This window comes from Ammospiza nelsoni, chromosome 6 (assembly GCF_027579445.1).
Source record: "Ammospiza nelsoni isolate bAmmNel1 chromosome 6, bAmmNel1.pri, whole genome shotgun sequence".
NCBI lineage: Eukaryota > Metazoa > Chordata > Aves > Passeriformes > Passerellidae > Ammospiza > Ammospiza nelsoni.
Genome location: NC_080638.1, coordinates 11,510,476 through 11,534,807, shown reverse-complemented (window position 1 = coordinate 11,534,807; position 24,332 = coordinate 11,510,476). Strand labels below are relative to the sequence as shown.

The 24,332-nt window shown below is 52.5% G+C and overlaps 1 protein-coding gene across 1 annotated transcript; it reads right to left on the bottom strand.

Moving 5' to 3' along the window:
* Nucleotides 1-188: 188 nt before the first annotated feature.
* On the bottom strand, nucleotides 189-24,296 carry IGHMBP2 (immunoglobulin mu DNA binding protein 2). Its single transcript, XM_059475128.1, has 15 exons — nucleotides 24,223-24,296; nucleotides 23,486-23,655; nucleotides 23,054-23,246; nucleotides 22,454-22,551; nucleotides 17,953-18,116; nucleotides 16,687-16,887; nucleotides 14,580-14,727; nucleotides 12,336-12,510; nucleotides 7,657-7,839; nucleotides 7,131-7,249; nucleotides 6,079-6,173; nucleotides 5,685-5,808; nucleotides 2,869-3,765; nucleotides 2,312-2,484; nucleotides 189-635 (listed from the first exon to the last, which is right to left on the bottom strand). Exons 1-15 carry the CDS (start codon nucleotides 24,294-24,296, stop codon nucleotides 438-440), a joined length of 3,012 nt encoding a protein of 1,003 aa, XP_059331111.1. The 3' UTR covers nucleotides 189-437.
* Nucleotides 24,297-24,332: the final 36 nt, after the last annotated feature.

The following is a 24,332-nucleotide window of genomic DNA, read 5'->3' as shown; positions in this document are numbered from 1 at the left end:
GCTGTCCCAGAGTGTGGACAGCCTGGCTCCCTCCAGCTCTGAGCAGAGCCAGGGGATTGCTGGGCTGGGACACATCCATTTCCTCAGCCATCCTCCCCGGAGCACAGGGCCACCCAGGGTTTTCCATGCCTCCCACGTTCCTGTTCCCAGGCATCCATCATGTGCTGCCGCAGGGGCCGATGTGACAGTGACAGTGACAGCTTTGGGTGTTTAATGCCCGTTTCACCAGCGTGCTCTGGCCCCTGAGTGCATCCATCACCGTGTCCACAGGGATAACCAGGACAGTGCAGCAGCTCTCCCTCCCCTGCACCTCGGGAAGGCTCCCAGCTCCAGGTTTCCCCCCAGAATGGAGCCCTGTACTCCACCCAGGCCCAGCACAGCAGCTTTGCCCTGGGGGATCTGGGGCTTTGAGGTTAAAAAAGCAGGATTCAGGTCCTTCATTTCTCCTTGTCTTTCTTTTTGCCCTTCCTCTGGCTCGTCAGCTCGCCGAGCTTCTGGTCCAGGCGGCGCTGGAGGTGGGCTCGCCTGGCGGGATCCAGGGATTTGTCCTTGGAGCCGCTGCCGGGGTACAGGATCCCCTCGCGGCTGATGCGCTGCCGGGCCTGCGCCTTGGCCCTGTCCCCACAGCCGTGCACCTGCGGAGAGAAGAGGCACTGGGGCATGGATCACCCTCCTGGGAGCCAGGGCTGCCACTCCCTGAGCCTGCAATTCCTTTGGGGCCTGACTGAATCCCCCTGAAATCATCTCCCACCATTTACAGCCATTCTTATCATTACGTCATGTATTATTATATATTGTGCTGTTATATGGCTTTATATACTTATAAATTTTTATCATTTCAATACATTATTATCATTGTTTACTATTGTTTTCATTTAATTAATTTATATATTTATTTATATTGTTTTACATAATTTTATTTTAATTATCATTGTACTACTATTGTTTATTATTATAATATTTTACTATTTATTATCATTGTTAACTATTTATTTCTATGTATTTTCATTTTATTTTTATATAGATTCTATATTTTTATAGATTAATTATTTATCTTTATAGATTTCTTTTAATTATCATTGTACTACTATTTTTTATTATTACCATAGTTTACTATTTATCATCATTTACTATTTCTTTTATTTCTATATATTTTCATTTCATTTTTATTTAGTTTCATTTTATATTTAGATTCTATATTTTTATAGATTTATTCCTTATTTTTATAAATTTATTCTTTATTTTTATAGATTTATTCTTTATTTTTATAGATTTGTTTTATAGATTTATTCTTATATTTATTGTTTATAATTCATAATGTTTATTATTCTGTGCTTTATTAAATCATCTTTATAGCCCCTCTCACACAGAATGAAATATAAAGATCCAGGCCCTGGGCTCTGAACAGCACGTAAATAATTTTTTGGGGTAGTTCAAGTGGCTCTTTCCACCTCCTTTCCAGTGAATTGGGAAAGGAGTTTTGGGGAATGGGAAACCTTTTTTAGCCATGAATCAGCTGCTTTAATGAGCCAAGTCCAACACTGCAATTATCTCTCGCAGGTGAGATCCTAAAATCTGATTCCTTTTCTTGGCCCATCCCAAAGTCATTTATGCTTCCATGGAGTTTGGTCCCAGCCTGTTCCCTCAGAGCTGTGACATGGATTTGAATCCCTACCACTGTTGGAGCCTTGTCACAATTCAGCAGGGAGAGGCCATTCTGCAGGGAATAAATCTCCATCCCCCTGGATGTGAGTGACCATAAATACAACGATTCCTTGCCATGGAAACAGATAGCTCTTGACAGAGGGAAAAACTTGCCAAGGATTTATGGGGCTGCTGAGCTCCTGGGAGTTCCACAGGGTGAGGAACAAGGACACAGAGAATTCTGAATTGCTGGCCAGGCAGCACTGCACCGTGCCTGTCCTGTCCCCAGGATGCAGAGACAATCTGCAAAGGGCTGGGATCATCCTCAGAATGCAGAGGGAGCGTGCAAAGAGCTGGGAATTGAGTCCAGGCTCATTTCAGCCTGAAACTTGTGCTTCTCCATTTCTGCTCTCTGCCTCACTTTATCCACACAGAGTAGAAGTGCCAGAAAATGGTAAAGAAGGGCACAAAATGAGAGGAAAACACAAAATCCCTCAGAAGAGGTGAGCAGAGCCCAGGTGGCAGCACCTGCCAGCCCTGCGTACCTGAGCTCAGCACAGGCTCTGACAGGGAGGGCTCTGCTCAAACTCCCTGCAAGGAAACCCTCCCTTCCCAGGGAGCTCCACAGGGAGGATTCCCGGGCTGAGCCCATCCTGCCCCTCCTTACCTCGGGGATGTGGTGGCTGAGGCAGAAGAGCCTCTGGCAGTGGTGGCAGAGCTGGCCCAGGGTGGTGACAGAGGCCTTGCAGCGGGGGAAGGCACAGGTCCTGTCAGCTTCCATGGCAGCCAAGATCAGAGCCTCGAAATCCTCTCCGGCCGCGCTGCCGATCGCCGGCTTTGCTGGGAAAGGTGAGCACACACTTGGATTGGGGCCTGGGAACAAACCCACCCTCCTGCAGCCCCAGGGCGGCCTCTGCCTTTACATCCTTCAGTGTGGGCAGGTACTCCCCTCAGCTCCTCTCCCCACTCCTGCGAGTGGGGAGAGGAGACTGTGATTCCTGAGACTCTCTCCTGGGAAAGAGTCTCCAGTGTTTTTCCTCTCACTTACAGAATGTGCTTCCAGGTATCCAAACCTGGATGCTGCAGCCAGTTCCCACCTCCCTGCAGCTTTCCAAGAGCCACATGCTCCATGCCCAAATCCCACACTCTGGAGCAAACCCACCCGGATTAAGACCCATTCAAAGAAGAGCATTAATTGTGCTGCTTACAAAAATCTTCACCCACCTTTGGCTTCACTTTTGTCCTTTTTCCTTTTGCCACTCTTGGGCTCCTGCACCTTCCTGGCCTCCTCCTGCCTGGCTTTCTCCCTCTGGACTCTCTCCAGGTGCAGGGATTTCAGATCCACTTTCCCCGAGCTCTTGCTGCTTTCCTTTGGCTCCACAGGGTCAGGGGTGTTCCTGGGGGGATGCTGGGGCTTGGGAAGGGGCTCAGAGGGCAGCGAGGGCTCGGGAAGGGGCTCGGAGGGCAGCAGGGGCTCGGGAAGGGGCTCGGAGGGCAGCGGGGGCTCAGGAAGGGGCTCGGGAGGTAGCTGGGGCTCAGAGGGCAGCGTGGGCTGCTTGGGGACTCTCTTGCGGACACTGATGTACCTGTCCCGGCCCTCCCCAGAGCTCAGGTGCTGCAGCCCGTACTCCTCTGCCAGCACGTGGACCAGCATCCGCTCGTGGGAATTCAGGGACGTCGGGAAATCCAGCTGTGCCTCGCTGCTCTCCAGGAAGGCCACCAGCATGGCCCTGAACCTGTCCCCACCCTCCTTGGACCCTGAGCTGTCCCTCCCAGCTGTGGCATTGCTCGGGGAGCTCCGTGCTCCCGGTTTCTGGCTCCCTGTTCCGCCTGCTGCCGCCTTGAGCTTCCCAGCCGGAGCCGGCCGCGCTTTGGGGCCCGGTGCTTTGGGGCCCTGCTGGCGCTGGGCCTGGCCCTCCCCGGGGTAGTTTTGGGGCACGAGGTCATCCAGGTACTCGAAGGCGGAGCGCACGAGGCCGTGCTGGGCCAGGTGGTCCAGCAGGCGCCGCAGGAAGGGGCGGCTGCCCACGGTGTGGCTGTCACACACCACGGCCACCTGGCGCCGCGCCCGCGTCACCGCCACGTTGATGCGCCGCTCCTCGGCCAGGAAACCCACCTCACCTGGGAAAACAGGAGGGAAGGGATGCCAGAGGGACAGGGACTCTGTCACATAGTGGGACAGGTAGAGAGGGACTCTATGCCCTCCAAGCAGGTGTTTGGTCCAAGGGATGCAAGGATTTATTGGCTGGAGGGTGAGATTTGGCATTTATGGAGCTCTGCTCACAGCTGTTCCTATTCCTACCTGTGTGGCACAGGCTCCCTGCAGGTTCCTTGCTTCCTGGCACAGGGAAGAGCATGGAAGGCACATGGAAAGGGGAAATATCTCCGTGCCTGGCCCATGACACAAGCTCAGCTCGGAGCTGGGAGCAAACACAAGATGGAGCAGTGTGGAAAAGGCTCACCTTGTGACAGAGGGGGGACTGCAGGTAAAGAGTTCCCCCTTGTCCTACAGAGCTCCCCCTGCTCCCAAATCCCCTGGGGTCTGTAAGAAGAGCCATTTGGGAGGTTTTGCTGCTCACAGACAGCACAAGAGCCGGCAGTGGCGGGATGACTCAGGCAGGATCAGGCAGCGCGAGCGGAGCGTGGGAGGCTGCGAGCTCCCAGCTCCAGGGAACAGCGAGCAGGCCAGGCAGGAGGAGATTAATGCCTCTGCCAGAGCAGTGCCCAGCCTGGCTCTGCCTCAGCAGCCTCTCCTGGGCTGCCTTTCAGGGACAGGCTGAGGGGGAGCCCCTCTCCCTGCTCTGCAGCTCGGGGAACAACTCCCAGTTTCTCTGATGAGGTTTAACCCAGCTGCAGGGGCAAATCCAAGTCCTTTGAATCCTGGAATGGTTTGGGTTGGGAAGGACTTTAAGGCCTGTCCAGTTCCACCCCCTGCCAGGGATACCTTCCATTATCCCAGACTCCAAGCCCTGTCCAACCAGGCCTTGGACATTTCCAGGGATGGGACAGCCACAGCTTCTCTGGGCAATCTGTGCAGGGCCTCAGCACCCTCACAGGGGAAAATTTACTCTTAAATGAAGGTTTCCTGCTGGATCAGGAATGGCTGCAGAGGAGCAGGTCAATAAGAAGCCTCCCTGTGCCCCAAAGAAAAGCAATTCCTGCCCCACACCTGAGCTTTGGCCTCTCCCTGTGCAGGAGAAGGGGCTGTGGGACACTCACCCTCCCAGGGCCACCAGCTCCCAGCAGCACAGGGGTGAGTCACTCCTGGATCAGGATTATTTCTTAGTGCTGTCCCCACCTCCATTCTCCCCACAAGGCTGCTTTTCCTCCTCTAGGCTTGGAAAAAGAGGCATCTCCTCCTTCCATGCATATTTCCCCCCTTTTTTCCCCTTCCAGCCCTCCAACAGCACAGGTAGGGCCACAGGACTGTGGGTTTGGAAAGGGAATTGATCCCAGCATGGAACAGAGGTGATCACAGAACAATCCTGCCGAGCCAGCTCCATCAAACCTTTCAGCTCCCTGAACAGGAGCCTTGTGCCCCCAGGGCAGCAGCTTTTTTCCAGCTATTAACTTCCACTGCAGCTGCTGATAGCAAAGAACTTGATTTTCTGCTCTAGATTTTGCTCCCACAAGCAGCATTTTCCATGCACGGCTTGGGATGCCAGCTCCTGCTCACTTTCTGCAGGGAACTCACCCAAAATGGGCTCAAAACCCAAGAAATTCCCCCCCGCAACTCCCCTAAATGTGGGGCTAATGGGATGTGACACTCTTAGGGTGCTGATTTAAACAATTTCTGAGGCCTCAGGGGTCAGGGAACCTTCAAACTGAGCAGTCCTGGACCTGCTGTAGCACAGGAGCCTCCCCTGCAGCCCTGACAGCACATATATCCATTAATTAAACAAAAAAGCCTGAAAAGGGAGGGTTTGCCAGTAAATCCATCCAGAGCCAAGTGTTAGAGCACTGCAATTAAACCACAGCACTTGGCTACACGACTTCCTCCCCATTCCCAGGGGAGCAGTGCTCCAGCAGCCAGGTCTTACCTTTCTTGTTGGATCTGACAAAGGACAGGATCACTGCCTCCTTCTCCCTGCCCTGGAAACCATCCACTGATTTGATTTCCAGCTCGGGGTGGCTGTGGCAAAGGTGCTGTCTGAGCATGTCCACCTGAGAAACAGGCCAAGGGCAGCTTTTAAAGGAAATACATGGGTGAAGAGGATTAAAATATTAGGGTTTTCGGGGGAATCCCTCCCTCCCAAACCCACAAGGATGAGCATCTCCTGAGGCTGTGAGTGGAACACCTCACTAACAGCTCTTCCCTCCACAGCCCCAAGCTGCTCAAAGGTGCAGGAGCTGGTCCCAAATGCTGGTTAAATTTGGCTCTGCAGCTCTCTGGGCTCTTGTGGTGCTCTGTGTGCAGGGACAGGGATAGCTCACCTGGAGGTTGTAGGGGGCCACCACAGCGATGTCCTTGGCCTTCACACCAGCGTCCACCAAGGCCTGGACGTGCATCCCCACCAGCTGGACCTCCCCTGGGACAGGGACAAAGTGTGACAGGGGACAGAGGCCAGAGCAATGTGCCCACCTCCCCCAAAACAGCAGGAAAGGCTGACATGAAAGGGTTATCCAAAATGGTGCCTGGTTCAGAAAGATCTAAGGGGAAAAATTAAATCTTGTATGAATTATTTCATGGTTCATTGGCTGGGCTTCTGCTTTGCAGCAAAACACAGCAATAAACATCCAGACTCTGCAGTGAGCTGTGCCAAAAGGCTGCCTCCCAAATTTGGGGAGATGTGCCTCTAATCCTCTGCTCCAAATCCCTGAGTTCTCTCAGACCAGGCTTTTTGGCTCTCCATGAGGGAACAAGAGCCTGTTGTGCTCAGCAGGGCTCTGGGAATGGTGCATGGAAAAATGAGGCACTCAAATGATGGTGGGGGTCAAACAGAAGGTAAAAGATATTTAAACTGATAAAAACTGCCCTTGTGTTTTCCAGCCTGACTTTGCACTCAAGCTCTATGATGAAATCCACTTTTTCAGGTGAAAAGCAGCAGAACTTGGTGTCCCAGGAGAATCCATGCAGAAGAACCAGACAGGATTTCATGGAATGAGCAGAGGACTGCAAGGTAATTCTGAACCTTATCCATAAACTTCCCAAAACAGGTATGTGCTCTGCCTGCTGCTATTTGCCCCTCCTTGGTGTAAAGCACCTCCACAGGGATTCTCAACCCTGTCCCAGCCCTCAGCATGGAGAAATGTCCTTGCAAGGGAACAGCCAGAAATGTCCTTGCAAGGGTGGCAGCCAGAGAGGCCACCCACAAGCTGGACACTGTCCCCAGAGCTCCAACACAGCTCAGAGTCCCTGGAGGCTGAGGATTTATGGAGGGAAGATCTCTCAGCTAAGCAAGGCTCTCTGGGACCCCATGGAGACATCTGTGGGTTGTGGCCAAGCCTGTGGTGGGCTGAGCACCTCAGTCCATCCATTCTGGTACCTGGATTCCCCTTGGACTGTTCATCCTCCACTTCCAGCTCAAACAGGCCACAGCCAGCAGTGTCTATGAGCAACAGGGGAATGCTGGTCTCTTCTGTGTCACAGACACCTGGCAGGTCCCTGCACAAGGTATGTGGGAAAGGGCTGGTTACCAACACTGCTGTTACAGCAATATCCACCCAAGCTGTGGCTGCCCCATCCCTGGAAGAGCCAGGCTGGATGGGACATGGAGCAGCCTGGTCTACTGGAAGGTGTCCCTGCCCGTGGCATGGGACTGAGTGGGCTTCCAACCTCCTAACCCAAACCAATCTGGGATTCCATGATTATCATAGCAAAGGAGGACACAGAAGACAAGTCTGCATCACTTCTGGTTACAGAGCAAATAGGACACACCCCCCAGTAATGTCTCCTCGATGAAACAGTGGCTGAAACAAAACCACTGCCCCAGCCCCAGGAGGAGCAGAAAACTCCGCAGGGAAGGGACAAACAGGGATGAAAAGAACATTTCAGCTCCTGCAGGAACCCACCTGAGCAGGTGCTGTGCCACGGAGGGGTGCGCGCTGAGGCGGCCGCCGTAGAGCTCCGAGGACGCCCATTCCATGATGAGGCGGTGCATGCGGTACTGCACCGTCAGCATCCGCACCGCCCGCTGCCCGTAGTGCCCCGCCAGCCGCTCCATCAGGCTCAGGGACAGCCCCTCGGCCGCCGCCCTGCACGGAGAGGCACCTCAGAGCGGGAGTGTCCATTCCCAGGGCGGGATGGGGCTCAGGCAGCCCCTCCCGGCGCACGCGGGGCAGAGGGTGCCAGTGGGAATGCTCCTGCCCTGCTCAGCGCCTTCGTGTGGCTCCCCTGGGGTGGCACCGTCACCCCTGTTCCACCTGGGTGCCAACAGTGCTGTCTGTCCGACCCCCAGGGACAGACTCAGACATCAGAGAAGCTTGGGCACACATCCTGCCTCTGGCCTCTGGAGTCACCACCACCCCTGGAGGTGCTCAAGGAACAACTGGATGTGGAACTCAGGGCTCTGGTCTGGTTGACAAGGTGGGGATCGATCACAGGGTGGATGGATCCTGTGGTGATCCTGGAGGTCATTCTCAACCTCAGTGATTCCATGATTCCGTGATCCATCAGTGTAAGGCTACACTGGTGTTACTGCAAGCCAAGCCACAGCATCAGCATCACCCTCTGCAATAGGATCAGAGCTCCACCCCAAATTTTGGAATGCCTGGTGCTCACACAGCCAACCCTTACTGCTTTCATCAAGACTCCCTGCTGCTCCAGCATTTCCATCCTTCCCTGGCCACTCACCCTGGACTAAGGCACAGATGCGCTGCACTCATTGTTTCTTCACCCACTAAATCCCCATCACATCCAGCAGCACCCCTTGCTCATATATGTGGCACAAATGAATGAAATTCCTATAGAATTCAGCCTCTCAGGAGCCTGTTTGCTCCCTCCTGGCCTCACAGAGGCTTTGCTGGGAGGCACCATCTAAGGAAGAAGGATGGAAATCGTTGCCCTTGGATTCTGTGAGCGTACGGAGATTTTTCATCCTGAGGCTGACACTGAGCGTGCTGGTGGCTGCCAGACACAAGGAAGCAGCATGAAGATGATGGAATGATGGCAGGGAACAGCTCAGGTGAACACTTTCCATCAGGCTCTGGGGCACAGCATGTATCCAATCCCTGCAGGGGGAATTCCAGCGCTACACGGCCCCACAGCGAGCGCGCTGCTGCGGCACCAGCCAGCCCTGCCACGCTCACCACAGGCACTGGGGAAATGTGACAAGGCACTGCCAAGTTATTAAACCTGTAGAAGGGACAACTGAGGACAAATCTTTCCAAGAAGCCAGGCCTCATTAGCTCTCCTCCTGGCTGAATCAGAGGATGCAGCACACAGGCAAAAAAATGGGAATAACCTCTGGAGGGACAGGGCTGCGGGAGGTGGGAGGCAGCAGTTTGCCAGAGGGGGCTGGGGTGGATGGGATGAGGGGACACAGCAAGATGTGGGGTTAGAGGATGCATTCCAGACATCAGGAATTAACTTGATTCTCCCAGCTCCGTTCTGCCCATGGAGCCTGGATCTCTGAGACAGGAAGGAAATTGAGCAGGGAGAGCTGTTGGCACTCAGGTGCAAGTACATGCCTGAAAGAGCCACTAAACCTCAGAGCAAACCTCAGGAATAATGCTGCTCCCTACCCTTCCAGCAGCATTCCCACCACAGAGATCCACAGGAAGTTATATGCTGAATTAATAATGAGGAATTAATCTGCTCAGGAATGTTTCACCTGTTAATAATTTTCTGTTATTTTACCACTCAATTAATTCCTGTGGTGGTTGATTTCTCTGCCAAGGAAATCCTGAGTGCCCTGAGCAGATGTTTTTTGCCTATTGATTGCTTTAGAGAAATAAAACTGGGATAAGTTGGACAGACAGAATCATGCATGGGATGCTTGGGAATATCTACTTTAAAGTACCTAAAGTACAGCTGGGAAAGGCAGAATTCCCAAACCCAGCCCACAGCAAGCAGGATTTGTGGCTAACATGGTTTCACCTTGTTTTGCCTGCAGGAAATGCTGTGCTTGGCCAGCCTGCCCTGTACGTGTCCAGAATGACCAGTGCTAGGAGAAAACCAGGAGTTGTTTCCCATGGAAGGCTGGAGCTGTGTCTTCAGCCATGGCTTATTTTTTCTTATTCATCCCTGAGACAGGAGATGCTGGTGTGACTGATCCCTGCAGAACACACTGGATTTGCCTGGAGAAGGAGGTCACTGTGTTTTCCCACCTCAGGACCTCCACATTAATGGAGTTAATTCATGGATGTGCCCCAGCACATTCCAGTTGTGAAGGCTACCAGAGAAACCCTGGCACTTCAGTGACAAAGTGAAAGGAATCAGCACATGGATTTGGGATGGTGCAGACATCCAGACTGACTATGAACAAACAAGATGGCAAAATATCCCTGTGTTGGTTGAGAACAAGAGGTTTGATAAGCATCTGCCAGTATCTGAGGGGAGTAAAACCAAATTAATACATCAGAGCCCTGATGTGGAGATGAATTCATCGGGGAAAGGATGGAATGAGGGCTCCAACAAGGCAAACAAATGTTCCTGACAGACTGTCCTAGCATGGAGATGCCCACAGGGACAAGGACAAATTGCAGGAGGAGGATCTCCAAGGTGGAAGCTGCTGCCTGTGAGCCTGGGCTAGAGCTGCCGAGGGGGAATTGGAGGGGGCTGGAATTTGCTAGCATGGACTGGAAGGTGTGTGTGGGGATGCTCTCTGCATCCTGGGACAGCTCCAGGTGTGTCAGAAAGCAGGGAAGAGGAGCCTTCAGACCCTCTGTCAAACATCCCCTAGGCCTCACAGGGTCACTGCTGATGGGAACAGGTAAATGTTGATTCCATGGAGGAACAAGCAGGTAACAGGAAGGTGGATAGAGTCCCACAGCATTCCTGCTGGACAGAGGCTTCCTGCCTGAGCAGGGCAGACTCCCCCTGCTGTAGTAACAGCTGAGCCTCCTGCCAGCCTGGATTCATCCCAGAAAACTTCAGACCCTTCCCCGTGGCCCCAAAAATAGGAGCCCACCCACTCCAGGCCCGCTGTCATCAATGGAGAAGGGGAAGGTGGGCGGAAGGGTTGGAGTCCTCTGCATGAATCATCCCTGGAAATAGCTCCTTGCTTCCCCTGAACCACAGAGGAGCTGGCAGGTGATTTGGGGCCTTTGTGGGAGCTCTGGAAATACCCACAGAAGGAGGTGGAAGGGATCTACCACTGTGCTGCTTCCTGGGCCTGCAGGGAACGTGGAAAGCCCAGGATGGGGCTGTCAGCATCCCCTTTATTTCCATCACAATTGTTCAGGCTGGAAAAGAACTTTAAGATTATGGAGTCTGATGTTCCCCCAGCACTGCCAAGGCCACCAAGTCAAAGCTGATGAAGAGAAAAGCACAACTCCTCAAGCAGGAGCAGGAGGAGATCCAGGAGGAGCTTTTTGCCTCCAGCCCCAGCCAAGGCTCCTGGCAGCAGCCACAGTGACAGAGCAGAATAAAAGCAGCTGCTACAATGTTTGTGGAGTGAAGAAAGACTGCTTTTGTCTCAAAAGAGAGAGCCAAAAGTGACACCAGCTGAGTGTCAGCCACGTTCCAGATAACAAAGCTGGGATTTTTGCTGTGTTTTGCCCTTAATCTGACAGTCTGGGGAGAAGCCAGGCTGAGGCTGCTGAGGAGGATCCAGCTGGATAGGCACTGTGGAGCATTATGGAGCTATCATGAAATTTTTCTGGGGGAAAAGAGGAACTTTATGCACCACTCACAGAAAATAACTCTGAAATTAGAAGGACCAAATGGTCAATTTCTTCTTGCTACCAACAAGATGCTGCTCCAAAAAGTGCCTTGCTTGGAGAATCCAAGCATGGAGAGCCAGCCTGCAAATTCCCAGGGAATAAACAGCAGGAGACGAAGAGGGCAGGGCTCTGGAAAGGCTTTTGGAGCTCACCAGCCTGGACACTTCCAGGCAGTTGAGCATGTGTTTATCACCTGCCAAGATCTGCAGAACAGCAGCTTTTGGGCATCTGAGAGAGGTAAAATGAGAGGATGCTGCAGCCCCTGAATGTTGTTCTCACTATCTCTTGGCCATGTGCTGGGAGCTGCTGCCTGCCTTGGATTTTTCATTTCCTGTGTTCAAAATCCAAGGGAGGTGGCAGATATGTGTCTTGTTCATTACTTTCTGCAAGCAGGAGAGGCTGTTTATGAAGTCAGGCCTATTTCTCTGCTTCTGTGATTCAGTAATTCCAGATCTGGAGCTGCCTAAACCAGATAAACACAAGCACATTTATGTTTTAAATTACTCAAAGATTCCTCAGTACTCTTTGCAGCATCCCCCTGGAAGCACAGGCAATTTGCACTATCCACAGATCTTTTCCACAAACTAACTGTTCTTATTATCCACGTTGTAGGGACTGGGAGGTTTTATAATCCCTGAGGTGTGTGATAATGCAGCATCTCACTGGGCCAATTCACATATTAATACATTAAATAAATAAATGTGCAAACCACAGAAGCAGAATTAAAGGAAATACTTTGATTAGCCTGAGGATGAGCCTAAATGCATTCCACAGAGCCTGCAGGCAGCACAGATCTCCACCATGAAATGTCTCCAACCACCTGGATTCAGAAGCTGCACAAAACCAGGAGGATCCAGGATTTTTACCTGTGGGAGATGATGGTGGGGGGCAGCTGCTTGTGATCCCCAGCCAGGATGCACTTGGGAGCCTTCAGCAGAGGGATCCAGCAGCTGGCTTCCAGAGCCTGGGCACACTCATCAATCACCACCAGGTCAAAGTGGGTGTCAGGCAGCAGCTTCAGGGGGCCATCTGAGGAAGCACCTGGTGGAAGGAGAAGGTTCCCAAGTGAGCAGGGGAGCAAGGAAGAGTGAGGAACCTGCTCTGGAAACAAACCTCACAAGCTGTAATGGTGACTGAGGCAAGTGAAATAATGTTTCTTTGCAGAGATGTAGGAATTCAGCCCTGCCAAACACGTATCCACTGATATGTGTAAGTCGGGATTGTTTTTGCCAGCTCCTCTTTGTCCATTTTCCCCCGGGCCCAGAAGCTTCCAAGTACCTTTGGGAACAGCAGTGAAGCCCAGATGCCAAAGACAACAATATGCTCCAGTCTGCTCTATCTGGAGCAGAACAAGGAACACCCACCTTCCTGCTGCCCCCCAGGGCCAACAAAACTCCTCATGCCCAGCACTCACAGGGTGAGGGACTGGGGGTTCACATATCTCGTAACTGAGGGACACCCTGAGAGGGGAAGATGGGCTCACTCTGCTCCTCCTCGTGGCACTGGGAAGAGGGAAAGGAGACTGGAACCACACAGCCACAGCAAGGGCTAATTTTTAACATCAGAAGTCCATTTGTAGTATTTGTCTCCTCAGGGATGAATAAGAAAAAATAAGCCATGGCTGAAGACACAGCTCCAGCCTTCCATGGGAAACAATTCCTGGTTTTCTCCTAGTACTGAGCATTCTGGACATGTACAGGGCAGGTTGGCCAAGCACAACATTTCCTGCAGGCAAAACAAGGTGAAACCATGTTAGCCACAAATCCTGCTTGCTGTGGGCTGGGTTTGGGAATTCTGCCTTTCTCAGCTGTACTTTAGGTACTTCAAAGTAGATATTCCCAAGCATCCCATGCATGATTCTGTCTGTCCAACTTAGCCCAGTTTTATTTCTCTAAAGCAATCAACAGGCAAAAAACATCTGCTCAGGGCACTCAGGATTTCCTTGGGAGAGAAATCCACCACCATAGGAATTAGACATCCTGCTCTAACCCAGACCTACTGATACTGATCCTTACATTGATCAGAAATCTGAATTTCTGGGGCATCCAAATCTGCCTGCAGCTCACAAAGAAGAAGGATGCAAAAGAAGGAGGGCAGGGTGAGGAAGCCAGTCTCTCAGACCAGGGGATTTTTATTTACAGAAATGTTTTTTCCAAAGCTCCTGTGCTACTGCAGCTCTGAGAGCAGGGATTTGGCTTTGCCACTGTAAACCCTGCTGCCTCTGCAGCTCTGCATCACTTCAGACATTCCAGTTTGCCACCAAAGACACTGTTCTCCTTCCAAAACTGGTTTCCAGCCTTTATGAATCCGCTCTGGTGAGTTGTACAGTCATAACTCTATTTTTGCCACTTCCCCAGCTGGCTGGGAAGCTCCAGTTCCAGGGAGAATCACAGCTGATCAACAAAACCACCAGTTTTTCTGGGAGAAGGAAATCTCCCTCTTTCTTTCAGGCAAGTGAAAAGAAGTGAGAGGCCAACTCCCAGAGACTAAAACATGGAAAGATTTATCTGTCCACTAACCTTCACTCCAGTAACTTTGCTGTTTTATGACCTAAAATTATTGATGTTTCCCTTCAACAAATCACCCTTGAGCAACCAGATCTGAAGATTTTAAGTGAGTATGAAAAACCTGAGCCAGTAAAGCCCTTCCACACGTGCCAAACCTTCCCAGCTGCAGCTGCCTGATGGACACCTGGACCTGCTCCCTAAAATCCTGTGTGACAGCATTTGGGTGAGTGCAGAGGCAGCCACAGAGCAGGCTCTGGAAACACATGCTGGGTTTCATCAGTCCTGGCAAGGGGCCAAGCAGGGAAGCAATGCCATGTGATTTATGCCATGGGGAGCAGATTGCACACCTCCAGCAGCACTTGTTTACTCACTGCACTCCCTGCTCCTACTCAGAGTTAACAGGGCTCCTTCCAGATCCACCTTCTGTGCTCAACAACATCCTGTGCCACAGTGGAAGCTGGGAGAATCCCACTGGGATTGGGTGACTTTGCTGAGCTCCCAGGAGCTGGGAGCAAGTGTGCCAGCCCTCCCAGGACAGCTGCCTTGCAGAGCACCTAGTTTACCTGGAAAAGGAGGGAAAACACCAGCAGGAGGATGTCACACCTGTGTTGGTGGCAAGGACAACGCTGGCCTGGCTGAGGGCTGCAGTCATGGCAGCCTCTTCTCTCTCCTTCAGCTCCTTCCTCAGGGTTTTGATCTCACCCAGAAAATGGCTTCTCTCTCCCTTGTCTTGGGCCTTTTTGGTTTTTGCCTAAAAAACAGAAAAATTTGGATAGAGCCAACTGCTGCCATTCAGTTCTGGCTGTGTCTCTGACCAGCCAAAGCATCTGGGAAGGAGGAATGTGTGGGAAGAGGGGTCTTGGGGACTGGGATTTCCTAGCTTGTTCTGAGGAAGCAGAGCCCTTCTGGAAGCAGGAGGGCTCCCCAGGCCCCAGCAGCAGCTCTGCCACCTCAAACTGGCCTCTCTGAGCTGCTGGGAAGGATCCAGAGCAGCATCCAGACAGGCCCAGGGCTTTTTTTAGCAGGTATTAAATGTATCTACCAGCACTGCCAGAGCAGCAGCCATGGGACCACAGCTCACTGAACAATCCCAGATGGAAAATGGGATCATTTCTCTGGAGGTAAGGCTGGGAAGGATGCAAAGGCTGCAGGCAGAAGCTCTTATATGCAGCCAAAAGAGTTAGACAGGCTGTTCCTATGATGGATGGATGGATGGATGGATGGATGGATGGATGGATGGATGGATGGATGGATGGATGGATGGATGGATGGATGGATGGATGGATTTTCCAGGGTCTAACACAGATCACCTCAGCCCCCTGCTTTGGCTGAATCCATGGGATTTTAAAACTGTGAAACCTTCATGTATCTGTCAGGTGTCATCAAAATGGGCTCAGGAATTGCAGGTGTGGGATCACAGGCCCTGAGGATCAGGTCAGTCTGGATGTCACCCATTCCTAGTTAGGGATTAGGAATATCAACTCTAATCATCCCCACCTGCCTCATATGAGCTCTCTCACCCCCTCATTGGTCTGGGAGTCTATTTAAGGCCAGCTCATGGAGTGGGCCTGCCTTCTTCCCTGGCTTCCCTGCCTCATCCTCCTAGACTGCTCCCTGATCCTGCTCAGCATCCCTGGAGCTGCACTGGCCATGGATCTGTGCTGCATTTCATTCTCAGGTACTGTGGGGCTGAAACCCTGCTGGGGCAAGGAGTATCCAGAAGCTGAGGTCCTGGGAATCTCAAAGCCAGGTGAGGGAAGGAGGCACAAAGGGGTAGGAAATGCCACAAAATTTTAATTTCTGTTACTGCTTCTTCTGTGGGCTGGGGAGAAGGGAAGGAGAGAGAAGAGTCAAAACATGGAGCTGCAACGGGAGAAATTGTTCCAGGGAAAAGTAGGGAATGTGGCAGTGGAGGAACAGAGGCAGGAGGAAGAAAAGATGGGTCAGGACCTTGGAGATGAGCTCTCTGCAGCCAAGGGCAGCTTCTGTGACACACTCCTCCCAAGGAGATGAAAGTGAAAATTAATCACCAGTGAGAAAGATGGAAAATAAATTAAAAAGAAAAAAAAAAGGCTTTTGGACAGTGCTGCCACCAGAAAAGGGAAGGAAAATAACCTAATTAGCATCAAATCCTCACCCCAAGTACCAGAGCTGTGTTGTAAGGGAATGTTAGGAAAATTAGGGTGAGAAAGAAGAAATTAAGGATGCATTTTAAAATGTGCTCTGCTTTCTACTTGAGGTGGCTGAGAGTGGGAGGGAGTATCAGGACAGGCAGACAGCTTGTTAGGAAGTGAATTAATGATGGGAATGTTTCCCTGGTAAAGGGGAGGGCACGGATCAGGGCAGACAGGTGATGTGAGGGGCAGCAGCAGGGACTGGAATTTTCCCTCTTCCATGAGGGATTCAGGCAGGAGTTCTACCCTCCAGCACATGAAGATCAGAGAATCCCAAAATGATTTAGAAAAGTCCCCCAAAAAAATATCCCAAAATGGGTTAGAAGAGACCTTATGGATCATCTCATAAAGGCAGGGACACCTTCCACCAGCCCAGGCTGCTCCAAGCCTTGGACACTCCCAGGGATGGGGCAGCCACAGCTTCTCTGAGACACCCATTCCACGGCCTACCCTCCCAGGGAAGAACTTCCCCCTGGAATGTGCCCTTCTCACGGGATCACACAGCCAGCACACACACCCCCAGCAGGGGGACGCACCCAGGCGTGGTCGATGTCCCTCCGGATGTCGGCCACGATGCGGGCGCCGTCCCCTCGGGCCAGCACGGCGTCCAGGCAGTGCTGCTGGATGGGCTGCAGCAGGCGGGCGGGGTGGCCCAGGCGCAGCAGCCGCGCCCTGCAGCCCGCCAGCCGCTCCACCAGGTTATCCACGGCCACGTTGGACGGGGCACAGCACAGCACCTGCGGGGACAAACAGGACCTGGGCACCTCCGGGGGCACCCACGGGCTGGGGCACGGGGGGTGTGAGCAGAGAGGGGGAGACCAGCGAGCTGCTGCTGGGAATACAGCACTGGCGTCACACAGGTAATTCCCTCCTTGCTTTGCAGCACCTCTGTAGGGGCCCCAGTGAACCCCAAACCTGAGCTCTCCCCATTGGAGCTGGTGGGGAGGTCCCTGCAAGCCAAGCCAGGCTCTGGATTAGCACAGATCCAACAGGAGCTGCTACAGCTGCCACAAAGCCCAGGAGTGTGTGAAATAATCATAGAAACCTGGAATGGTTTGGGTGGGACCTTAAAGCCCATCCGGTACCCCCTGCCATGGGCAGGGACACCTTTCACTAGCCCAGGGTGCTCCAAGCTCCCTCCAGCCCAGCCTTGGACACTTCCAGGGATGGGGCAGCCACAGCTTCTCTGGGCAAACCTGTGCCAGGGCCTCAGCACCCTCACAGGGAAGGAGTTCTTCCCAATATCCAACCTAAATTTCCCCTCTTCCCATTTGAAGCCATTTCCCCTTGTGGTACCACCCTGTCTCAGACATCTTTTATGAAAAATCCCTTCCTTAGGATTTTTCCTCCTGAGAAGCTGAGAGGCCTCAGGAACAAAATGTAAACCATAGTTATCTGCTGCTGTGGAATGCAACAGGTGGATCTGTGATTGGCCCATCTGGAGTGTTTCTAAATAATGGCCAATCACAGCCCAGCTGACTTGGACAGAGAGTCCGAGACAGAGCCTTTGTCATCATTCCTTCTTTTTCTATTCTTAGCCTAGCCTTCTGATGAAATACTTTCTTCTATTCTTTTAGTATAGTTTTAATATAATATATATCATAAATACTAAATATCAAGCCTTCTGAAACATGGACTCAGGTCCTCGTCTCTCCCCTCATCCTCAGACCCCTGTGAACACGGCCACACCACCCCACTTCCTGATGAAGAATCCCTTGACTGGAAGGCTGCTCTGAGGCCTTCACACACGCAGAGATGGTCACTGGTGGCCACCTGAGGTGGTCCCTGGCAGTGAGGCTCACCTTCAGGCCCTGCTGCACAGCCTGCAGGATGATCTCCACCAGGGTCGTGGTTTTCCCTGTGCCTGGAGGCCCGTGGATGATGGCCAGCTCCCTCTGAGCCAGAGAGAAGGACACAGCTTCCCTCTGAGACTCATCCAGGGAGCCATTGAAGAACTCCAGCGGCTCTGGGGAGACAGCAGGAGAGTCACTGGGACCTCAGCCCCAGCTGGGAATTTGAGCTGAGAAGCACAAATCCAGAAATACATGGTGTTCTCTGCAGCAGGTCCAAACCCACTTGATAATGAGGAGAACCTTGGGAGGAAAGCACTGAGGAGGCTGGAAGACCCCAGAAGGTAAAAATAAGCTTTTTATGCTTCCAAAACAAACAGGCTCCTTCCCCATCCCCTCCCCAGCCCTGATACTTGGCCTTCAGCCAGTCAGTGCTGGAATTCCCAGAATTTAAAGGCATTAAGCTGCTCCAGCATCAAACAGGTAAGTTTTCCTGGCTCTGGAGGGAGCTCTGGGATTGTTTTGCAGGAGAACCAGCACCTTTAGTGAAATCTTCAATGAAAATTGAGGAGGAAGTAGCAGATTTTGCAAACAAATCCCTGCCAGTGAACAACCCCAGTGCAGCACTAGGGGAAAAGCAGAACAACCTACAGAGTCTGTGAGCAGAACAGAGCAGCCCTGGGGTGGCCAGCCAAGACTGGGAATGAAGACAGGAAAAGGTACAAATAGCAATTTAAATGATAAAACTAAAACTCATTTCTGCTTTAATAAGGGAGGAAAAAAGAGAAAAGAATATGCAAATCGCATTAGAAGAGAATTGCTTTCACTGCAGAGACTGAATGCTCAAAAGCTGCTTTTTAACCTCCCAGATTGATCTCCTTTAGGCCCAAATTTATTCTCATCCCCCTCCCCTAATCCTAATGCTAATCTCCCTGTTCATTATGGGAGTTAATTACAGCAGGGACGATGACTCATTACACCGAGGTTTCCCGAAAATAACGTTCCCACAAAAGCTTATATAAGACACATCTCTGGGCATCCTTCCCTGCTGGGCATCATGTGCCTCATCCCTCCCTTTGCATTAAGGGCTGGGTTAAAAACGTGCCACTTTCTTCTGCTTTTGGGCAGGTGAACCTGTGTGTGGCCACCACCAAATGAGGTTAAACAAAAGGTACTCATTGAGACGGTGATGATGAGGAGAGAAATGGGGCTGAAGGTGCTTTTTGCAGTCCCCCAGCCTCTTGGTTCATATGTAAATTTTGGGCGAGTGTGTTAATGACTAAGACAAGACCAGGAAGCATCCCATGGGCTGGGGGAAAAGCAGGAATAGCTTCAAACCTGAGAGGCTTTTCCCACAGCGAGGAACAGCTGGGATGTGGGAGTCATTGATGCTGCCTTGCTCAAGGATGAGCCAAGGAGCTTCTCCAGCCCTGTGCCCACCCTCATCCCTCCCAACCACGGGCTGCCAGGAGCTGCTGTGTGGGAAGGCTGGCAGTGCTGCTCTCCTGGGCTGGCCACACTGCTGGGGAGCAGGGAGAGCCTCTTATGGGATGCTGTGGCTCCTCCAAACTCTTCTCCCTACAGCAGCTGGGCTCCAGGTATCCCCACCTGAAGAAATCCCTGGAATGTGTCTGGCTGGTGGCCAGGTAATTGTGCCCTGACGAACAACTCCATTAATTAGTGCTGAAAACCAAATTTCCTTGGCCATCCAGGCTGGTGCCCCAACATTCCCAGGGACTGAGATGCTTTTACAGCAGCTCTGATGAAGCAGTGGGTTGGGAGGTGATATCCTGGTCAGGAAAGGGTTCTTTGCACCAAAAATGGATGGAAACAGCCCTTCCTGGGAGGAAGAGCCCAGGTTTTCCAGAGCTGAAAGCTCTTTCCAAGGTATATTTCTGACCAAGAGCAATTCAGACCCCCAACCCCAGCAGCTCTTCCCTGGTACAACCTCACTGCAACCAACACTGCTGGACAAAATCCAGCTGGGTACTTCAGCCTGGATCAGAACTTCCCCTGCTCTCCAGAGGAAATACCTGGCAGCTGAGTTGTCTGGACTGTTTGTCATCCCCAAAAATATCAGAGGTCTCTCCATGGCCCCTGTGGTGACAAGAGGTGTCACAGGGCAGAGGGATGAGGAGCATTTCAGGTGAGGAGCATTTTTGCAAGGAACTTGTGCCAAAAAGCCAATAAGTTCTTGCAGGAAATCCCTGGTGCTTCCCCAGTGCTCTGCTGCCAGGTTGGCTTTTTCTGGGGACATTCCTACCTTTTCACCAGGATTGCTTCTTTCCCTTTACAAATGTTTTGACAGCCATGGGCAGAGCTGGACACAAGCCAGGCCTTCTGGAGCCAGGAACAAAAATGAGCATTCCTGACTTTCTCCAGCACAGGAGAGAGCTGGCAGCAATCACCAACCTGCACAGGTACAGCAGAACCTGCTTTCCAAAGGGAAAAGGGACATGTCCCTCTTGGGTGGCCGGGAGGAGCACAGCAAGCAGAGCAATGCTGGCCTCTGCTGGCAAGAAAAGCCTCTCCACTCCCCCCCATTCCCAAAATGTAGGGGTGCAGGGATCCCACGTGGATGCTGGGAGCAGGGGAGGATTGTTTGGAGAAGATTTCGGGTGTGGAAGCTCCAGCAGGGCCACGGATGCAGATCAAAGTGGAAGGGAGACAAGGAGGGCATTTTTGATGGGTGAGCACCTGGATTCTGCTTCCCAGGGAGTCTGATAAGGGCAAAATTCCTGCTCAGTTCATAGTCTGCCCTTTCTGGAAAAACTGTTCTCCCCTTGGAGCCTTCCTGGAGGCAGCAAGGTGAGGTGTGGAAGTGCTTTGTGCCAGTCCCAATGTTTGCTGCAGGTCCCAGCTACCCACTGGAAATCCCTTCCTCTCCTTTTGGCTATTCCTTAGGTTATTCTTCCCACAGCCTGTCCCATGTTTTTGTCTTATGCCAAGAGTATTTATTGTTGCATATTTAAGTGTTTTGAATGGACTTGGGCTTTGATCTGCTGTGTTGGGCTGCTGCTGTCTGATAATTAATTACTGAAATGCACAGAGGTGTCAGAACCCACCTACAAGATTCTCTGATTGAAAAATTAGGATTCTAATCTTGTCTCCCACAAAAAAAAAAATCAGATTCAGGCTTTTGCTGCTGCACATTGCACCTGCTGGAGTGGGTTTTGCCCTGTCTTCCAGCTGTGGCTCCCTGGTTTCTGAGGGAAGTGAGCTCATCTGGCATCCCTGAGCGGTGCTGACACAGATGTGTGTCTAGACAGCCAATTTCAGGAGCTGTCCAGGGCTTATTGACTCAGCCTGCTGCTGATGGGCTTGTTTGAAACCAGGTAATGGATGGGATGAGCCACATCCCCAAAGAAACCAGGCTAATGGGTGCTTGGTCATGGAAGGAGAGGCTGTGACATGGAAAAGCTGCCTGAGTGCTCTGAAGTTTGCCTGGCAGAGCCCTTCAGCTCAGGGCAGGCTTATTCCAAGTTATTATCCCTTAATTCCTGTCTGGTACAACATCTCTCCAGGTGGGGAGAAAGCAGCTCTGGAGGGAGGAGGTAACTGCAAGGCCTTGGAGTTCATATTGCAGCTCCTCTGTCTGTCTAATGTGCCTCCACCTACCCAGCAATATTCCCAGTGCTGAGCAGATGGAAAATTCATCTCTGCCCAGCCTGGCAGAGCTGAGTGATATGGTGAAAAGGAGCTTCCCTTCATTACAGGCAGTTCTGCCTCCTCAGGAGTAAAAGCACTGTTGAGGAAAGTTGATTGATTAAAATTTAATTATTTTATTTAATATTAAAACCTTGAGTGCACCAAGGTCGCCGGGCAGGCAGAGGGCTGAAAGGTTTGATTCAGACTGGGATCAGTGCTTAGAGAAATGGGGATGGGACTCACTACCACCCATTTTTTGTCCCTGGTACATCCTATCAGAAGTCAAGCCTGGCTGGAGGGGATGAGAGAGGCAAACCATAGTGGGCAGCCAAATCCAGGACTCCAAGGAAGAAAAACAGTGCAGGGAGCTGTGGAGGGGAGAAAAAGGGGCAGAACCCTGGCAGGGATGGATGGCACTAGGGGGAGAGCAGCCCTGAGCTCTGTACATGGCCTAGACACAGCCCACCCTCAGCCCTCACTCCCTGATTTTTGCACCCTTCCCTTCTGCCAAGGGATAATATCCATCAGCAGGTGTTGATATCTGACTCAGCTGCTGATCAGAGGGTTTGTTCTCCCCAAAAGGTGAAGCTGTGTAATTTAATCTCTGTTTCTTCCTAAGAAGCACAACAGAGTGGACACTGCTTATATCCAAGTTTTTATCCAGGTTCTTTCCATGAGGAAAGCGTGCCCAGTACAGACCAGTATGAACACAATGCTACCAGCTGCAGCACCAGTGATGACTCACATTGAACACTGGGGTCTTTTCTGGAGCATGTGTGGATAAAAGCATGGATCAGAGCTATTTGTGCTCTCATGGGCAATTCCCAAGCATGCCCACCAAGCCTGATAAAAAAAGGATCCTTACTTGTTTCAGGGAATGCCCTGGGAGCAGAGGCAAAGAAGAGGACGTCGATCAGGTCAGAGGCTGGGCCACCCCGGTACTGCTTGAGTGCAGTTAGAGCTCTGCCAGAGAAGGGGAGATCAGGTTACAGACACAGCAGGAATTCTTTGGAGACTCCCAAGTGCCCAGAGACAGGCTGTGAGTAAGGACTGAACTATTCCACAGCTGAACAATGCTACCCCACAAGACTAATCCCACACAATTCCTGCATCTCCCAACCCTTGCACACACATCCCTGTGCTGGTCAGGCTTCCACTTCCCATTGTCCCTGTTTGGTACAGCCAAATGTACTTTTTTTGGGTTGTTTATCCAGCAAGGAGCTGTTCACTCCTCCTGCCAGGATGGAAAAGGCCCCACACAGAACCCAGAGTGTTCCAGAGGTGATGCAACAGGACCAAAACACAGCCTGGAGAGGGAAAGAGAAGAGCAGGACCAGCCAGCAGGTGGGTAAACTGAGGCTGTTGGGAGGCTCTAGAATGACAAATCCAAGCTGGGAAGGCTTTTCCAAACTAAACTTGGCACTCCCCATCCCGCTGGGCAGAGTGAGCCGGGGTGAGCCCCCACCTTTTGAGCCTGTTGTAGGTGACATCGTTGGCCAGCTTGAGCAGGCGGAAGGAGCGCTCGTGGTCCAGGGCCAGCTCCCCATCCCGGGCCTCCTCCAGGGCCACCGTCACTGCCTTGGGGGTGACACGTGTCACCACGCCCGTGCACAGCGGGTCCCACTGCCCAGCCGACTCATAGAGCCCCACGATGTCCCCTGCAGAGGTTGGGAAGGAAACAGTGAGGTGGGGAAATGTGTCACTGCCCAGGGAAGCTGCGGCTGCCCCATCCCTGGAGCATCCAAGGCCAGGCTGGATGGGGCTTGGAGCAGCCTGGGATAGGGGAAGGTGTCCCTGCCCATGGCAGAGAGTGGGACTGGATGGGCTTTAAGGTCCTGTCCAACCCAAACCATTCCAGGCTGTATGATCTCTTTGGAAAGACAGGAGTGTCACTGACCAGGCCCAAAGCTGTTGGAGGGCAGCTCGGTGTCCGAGTCGCGCTTCCTGGGCTGCAGTGTCACGAGGAGACGCCCGTAGAGGCCGGTTCTCTGGCTGCTGAGCTGCAGCTTGAGCAAGCAGACACCTCTGCGCTGCAATTCCTTCAGGGAGACGCTCTCCTGCCATGCCCTGGGAACCACACACAGGTGGGAACACCACGGGGTGAGGATTACAGCTCCAGGGGACAGAGCAGAATGACCTTGTTGTGGCACCTCCATCCTCCTGGCTGGGTGTCTGTGTCCCCAGCAAGGTGACTAAGAGGGTGACTTGGTCCTGTGGGGGTGAGCCCAGCAGGATTCCACATGGATCAGAGCCCTGTGGGGTGGAGTTCCTATAGGGGTGGGCTGGTTAGAGCGGTGGGACTCCAGCAGTTCCCACCGGTGACAGGAGGGTTTCCTAGAGGTGACAGGGGGCACCAGGGGAGGATCTCTCGGGGTTTCCATGGATGAAAGCAGATCCCAGAGGAGGGGTCACTCAGTGTTCCCCAGGGGTGACAGTGAGTCCCAGCTGAGGGTCCCTCAGTGCTCCCCAGGGGTGACAGCGGGTCCCGGCTGAGGGTCCTTCAGTGTTCCCCATAGGTGACAGCGCTCCCGTGCCCCCCCAGCCGCACGTGTCCCCGGCTGTGGCCGCCCCGTAGCCCCCCGGCGGTCTGTGCCGTGTCCCCGGCGGTCGGTGCCGGTGCCGCGTGTGCCGCACCTGCTCTGGGCCAGCTCAGCCTCCCGCTCGTCCCGCAGCAGCCCCAGGTGCCGCTCCGCCGCCTCGGCCGCCATGGCCCCCTCGGGCCCGCGCAGGCCCCGCCCCCTCGG